The following is a 5,930-nucleotide window of genomic DNA, read 5'->3' on the forward strand; positions in this document are numbered from 1 at the left end:
CCCCAGCCTGATAGTGTACCAGTGGGGACCCTCGACCTGGCCTGCACCCTCTTGCAATCCAAGACCCCTTGGAGGATGTTGGAGAGCCGGTTTCAGCCTGATCCTGCAGGCCACTCCCCTCAGTAGGGCACCAGATGCAGGGCTCATGGCTGGTGAGTGCTGCTGCAGCAGCTAGAGCCTCTCCTGATTGATCGATTGGGACTGATTGGGAGCAGCAGGTAGCAGCTGCAGGCAGCGTTGGACTTCGGGGTTCTGCCTGATCCCCACAGGCCACCTGGAGGGGCCTCACCCATGCATGAATTCGTGCACCAGGCCTCTAGTTATTTATCCTAGCCAGGTTTCTCATATTCAGAGCAGAGATTTCAGTAGAATGAGAAGCTGAGATTCTGCGCACTGGGCTAAAGATAGATGAAAAACTGAAGAATCCAGGCAGACAGACCACAGAGAGACACCCAGCAGCCAGGACAAAACTGTCCCACAAACAAACTTGGTCCATACACGCATACAAGTTCATTGGTTGATCTCTTCTCACCCACCCTCCCCTGACTTCCTTCTGCATCAATCCTCCTATGCAGTGGGAGACCCTTAGTCTCCTGCTCCCCTGGAATATTATTGTGCAACAGTTCAACCCTGCTTGAACTGTTTCCTAAATTTCTCTTTTCCCCTCTTGCTTTCTCCCTGTATTTTTGTTACTGATTTAATAAACCATTTGATTTGAGCATCTTATTTTGGTCCATGAGCCTTTCTGCTCAAATTTCCCTGGTGGTGCCCTGGGAGGCTGCTGTGGCACCAAAGTAATTTCCCTCACAGCAAGTCCACTTTAACTCCATCTTATAAGCCATAGCAGGCTCTGTCTCAGTGGACTTGTGTGGTGGTGTGGAGATGAGGCAGTCTGGCACCTGAGACACATGAAGAAAACGCAGGAAGGTGGAATGAGGTCAGAAGCGAATCCTGGGCTCTCTGCAGCAAGTTTGTTTGTGGGACAGTTTTGTGCTGGCTGCTGCGTGTCTCTCTGTGGTCTGTCTGCCTGGACCCTTCAATTTTTCATCTACCTCTAGCTCAGTGCTCAGAATCTGTTTCTCATTCTACTGAAATCTCTGCTCTGAATATGAGAAACCTGCTTCTTTCTCTGTATTTGAGTTCCCTGAGGCAGAGTCTGAGGACTGGAAGAACCAACAAGAATGGACATCGGTGAGGATGCTGCTCCACAATTTAACACAACTGTGAGAGTTTAGCCAACTATGCACTTAGAGGGCACAGTTTCCACACAAGACTGTCTAAGACTTCTGACACCAACTGCAGAGTGTTAGGGCCCGATTACAAAGTTAGAAGGAGTAGTCCATATAAGACCACTTTCACTTCTGACACCAACACCAAATGCAAGGGGGCTTCCCAAACGACCCAACCAGGGGAGCTCACCTGGGCGTTTTTATTAGAGCTTTTTAATGCAGGTATGATTGATTGCCAAGGTGGCTGAACTCAACCTCCAGATTGAATATATCACATGATCCAAAACCCCAACCTGAAGACATATGGTTGGTCTGTCTGGTGTGGCCAACCCTCACTCTAAGACTGTCAGGTGTGGCTGCCTCAGCCTAAATGAAGACACTGCTACCAGATATTACCATAGATTGCCTCCCAGTAGTATAGGGCAAAGGCCAGACCTCTCTCTCACCCAGGTGATCATATAGTTTTCAATTTATATTCTGAAAATATGGTAAACTACTTTGATTTATTTTCATGTTAAGTGAATCTTTTTTGTATTCACAGAACATATACAGAGATTAACTCAGAAATACAACATTGAGATGTAGAACCCTTCTTAGCTATGGCTGGGTTTAATTTGGTAACATATTTCTTAAGGATTTTTGTATCTATTATTATGAGAGAGATTGACCTATAGTTTACTTATATGCTCTTGGTATGTTATGGATTTGGGTTGTGCTGGCCTTACTAAAGAGTTGGGAAATGATCAATTTTATGACTTCTTTAATGTTAGAAAATTTCACTTGTGAAGCCTTCTGAACCAGGAGTTTGCTTTGTGGGAAGGTTTTTCATATGAATTCAATTTCTTTGTGAGTTATAGGACTACATATGTACTTACTCTTCTTATGTCAGTTTTGGAAGTTTGGTAGATATCAGAGCTGCTGAAGTAAAGTTCAGATGGGTTTTATTCCTTTATCTATAGGTGGAAGGAACCCTACAAATAGGACAGGAATCCCAGATGTGACTAATAGACTCAGGTCAATGTTTTGATGGTGTGTGGCAGGAAATTATAACGAGTGGGAAAGGAGGCAAGGGCATATAACTGTGTATTTGTGATGAGATTTTTTTATCTTTACATGCATCAAAATTGTTTCAGTAGCTCCATGTCTCTGATAAGGTTAGGAAACAATAACACTAAGCATTGAGCTTATTCTGCATTTTTGGAGCCCATTCCTCTCCAGCCACCCCTGTTTCTTTGTCTGACTTGAATCCCAGGCTTCTGCTCAAATTCCATAGAATTAGATCTTTTCTGATCTTATTTAAGTATCAATACTCAACTCCCTCCCCTTCTCTCTTTTTATATAACACTCATTACAATCTGCAATAGCATATGCTTATTTGTTTTTTCTTTTCTGCCTTCTCCATAAGAATGTAAGCTCCATGAGAACAGGAATTGTCTATTTTGTTCACTGATGTGCTCCTGGGTCCTAGAGGGGACTAGGACAGAGTAGATGCTCAATAAATGTGAGAAATGAATGAGCATATAGAGCAAGTGAAAAAAAAAAGCAAGTCACATAACCAGATATAATTCAGTGTATATGTGTGTGCATGAATGACATATACTAAAGATTTGTAAGGATACATGCCAAATATTAATGATGGTGATCACAGTGCAGGGAAATGGGGTGGGACTTTCTTTTTATACCTTTTCGTATGTCTGAATTTCAGCTACCATGTGTGTACTCTGCCACCCCCTTACTCCACTCCCCTCAACTTCAACAATAAATAGAATAAAAGGCATAACAACCATCTGATTTTAGTGAAGGAGAAGGAGGTGGTGGCTAGAAACTTGGAGCAAATATTGGCAAAGTCTGGTTTAAATCCAGATGAATTTCTGAAATGGAGGCTGCCAAATCCAAATAGAAACAAATATTTGGGGATGCAGGCACTGAAAAGAGGTAAATCTGTACATGCATTTTGTGTATTTTCTGAAGATTCAAATTAGTAATTGAGATGTATAAAATATTGCAATATCCACGAGAAAAAGATAAAGAGGAGCGAGTCAATTCTGCAAGAAAAAGCAAAGACCTAGAGGTAATGTAAATAGGAGTTTCTGAATTGGGTGCCTTTAAGATTGTAAACTGTGAATTTGAGTAACTTTTCCATTTTCTGATTGAAGGTGAAATTAATCAGGTAATGTGTTATCGGCCTGGGGAAGACGTCGTAGTGAAAGGGTTAATGAAAAATACAAGATCCAGGGATTACAGACACAACTTGTTTTAGACAAATAATTAGATTGTTCAACTGGGAGAATGGGGCACATTGTACAAAGTTTGGAGAAATTTTAAATGGGTATGTTGGTCCACACCGTTCTAGTATTCAAGTTTGGTTATTTGTACAAAGGATTAATTTGCCTTTGAATGGATTGTTGTCTTCTTTTGGTATCTGCTAGCCAACTGGGAGTTAATTTGTTTCTAAAACAATACAAGCTTTTTTGGTTTCACCTAGGACAGTGAATGGCTCTCTGTCTTTCAAGGTTGCACATTTTTCTGCATTTGGTCTAGGCAGAGATAAGACCTCCAGGGCCTCAGAATACAATAGGCTATTCTTGTATTTCAGATGTGACTGGGCACCAGGAGTAGCCTCTGTTCTTGACCCTACACCCACCTTGAAGTGGGAACTTTGTTATCATTTCCCAGAAAGTAAGTCCAACACAACAAAGTATTAATGAATAGGGACACTTTTTACTGAAAATATCTTGGGGAGACAGAAAGGCTCTGTGCGTCCTGGGGAAATAGTTTTGATCTGTGACAAAACCTAATACAAATTCCCATTAGTCACATATATTTTCCTTCCAAAGGAGGAGGTTTTACATTCCCTTCATTTCTTTTCTCTGTGTTTTTAAGTGAAAGGATAGAATCCCTTTCAGTCTCCAGTCTCATCCTCTCATCTACTCCTCTACCTGACAAAGAAAGGACCTGTGGTAGGATCCACTGGCCTTAGAAAGGAGATGGGGTATGGGGACTGGCTTAACTGGTAATCCACACCAGGCATCTGATTATCCAATCCACTCTCAGCAGGATGCATGGAATGAAGGAAAAGAGAGCCCCTTGTTGCACCCTCCACCTCTCTAGGACGTGGGTCCCATGGGCTCAGCCCCTCTTGGACACTGTGTTCTAGCTCACCCCTTCTATGCACTGTGTGTATTGAAAGAAGGGAACTGTGCTTGGGGATGTGTTGGGCCCCAGTTGATAGCTTTCTCGTTTAAAAGGAATAAGAAAAGGGCTGAAATTTCCAGTTTGGACCCTCTGCTGCTTCCTTCTTCCTCTGAATCACTGCTGTCTTCCAAACTCCCCAAAGGGACATCCTTGGGTGAATTCCCCATTTCCTCTCACCTTGCTTTTCAGGTGAAGACCCCTGGGCCTTGCCTTAAACACATACACCCTAATAAAGCATCCCCACCTGACCCCTGACACTGGTTTTGCATTTCATTGCAGTATTACCCTCTCCCTGACGCAGGCAGACCCTCGTCTCCATATTAGTTTTGAATTCGGCTGAAAAATAAAGGAGTTACACATACACAGTTACCAATTATTGCAGTTCACATCTTTATAATATCTCCATAGGCTGTTTATAGATTGACTGCTCTTTTTCTTTACAGGGGAGCTTGGGAGAACTGTAGGAACTGGTGGGAGTAGCCAGAGCCGGGGAGGGCAGTGCCCATGGGGAAAGGGAGCATGGGGTGGAGGAGGTATGCTCCTCTAACAGAGACTTAGAGGTACAGAGACTAAGAGAGACAGAGAGGACAGAGATGGGGATAGAAAAGTGTCAGGAAGAGAAAGACTCAGAGAAAGCAAGAGAGAGATTGAGACAGAGAAAGATTCACAAAGAAGAGAGACAGACAGACAGAAAGATGAAGTCTTGCTCTGTGTGAGTCAGTGGGCTGTGGGGGATGGGGCCGGGCTGGGGCTCGCACGGATGTGCCAGTGTGACGGTAAGTGCATCATTAAGATGAAGTTTGCTCTGTGTGAGTCAGTGGGCTTTGGGGGATGGGGCCGGGCCGGGGCTCGCACGGATGTGCCAGTGTGACGGTAAGTGCATCATTGTGTTGCACAAGGGAGGTGTATGGTAGCAGCACCAGCTCCTTTAGAGACCCGTACAGGAAGTAGGGCTCCACAAAACCCAAGCCAGTCGCCCTGCGGTGGATGACACAGCGCCTGGTATCACCGTCCACCACCACAGAGCCGGCAGAGCAGCCCCGCTGGCTGCTCTCACGGATGAGGAAGGTACCATCCCTCTTGCTATTCAGCATTTCCTCAGCCTGTGTGGGGTTGATCTTGCCCACATACCAGGCTCGTTCCTCATAGTGGGGGAGGTCATCCTCATCCTCCTGCGCTGCTGCATGATGTCTGGCTTCAGGCTGTTCATGCGCTTATTTTATTTTTTTAAAAAAACATTTTTATTGATTTCAAAGAGAGAGAAACATCAATGAGAGAATCATTGATCAACTGCCTCCTGCATGCCCCCTACTGGGGATCGAGCCCGCAACCCGGGCATCTGCCCTGGCTAGGAATTGAACTATAACGTCCAGGTGCATAAGCCAACTGTTCATGCGCTTATTGATCTCCCCGTTGTCCAAGGCCTGTGTCCGCAACTCCTGTTCCAGCTTCATGTGGCTCTCGTGGATCTCGGCGATGCGAGACTTGAGCCGTTCTGAGTTCAGC

General features: G+C 44.5%; 1 protein-coding gene across 1 annotated transcript in view; it reads right to left on the reverse strand.

The window, feature by feature from the left end:
* Window positions 1–5,212: 5,212 nt before the first annotated feature.
* The window catches only part of LOC102772994 (phosphatidylinositol 3-kinase regulatory subunit beta-like), a 1,468-nt gene continuing 750 nt past the window's right edge, over window positions 5,213–5,930 (reverse strand). The window contains 2 exon segments of the mRNA XM_015569337.1: window positions 5,213–5,619; window positions 5,716–5,930. The exon segment at window positions 5,716–5,930 is cut by the window's right edge and continues 14 nt beyond it. Coding sequence (XP_015424823.1) covers window positions 5,213–5,619; window positions 5,716–5,930 — 622 coding nt within the window.

This window comes from Myotis davidii, unplaced genomic scaffold, assembly GCF_000327345.1.
Source record: "Myotis davidii unplaced genomic scaffold, ASM32734v1 scaffold1286, whole genome shotgun sequence".
Classification (NCBI taxonomy): domain Eukaryota; kingdom Metazoa; phylum Chordata; class Mammalia; order Chiroptera; family Vespertilionidae; genus Myotis; species Myotis davidii.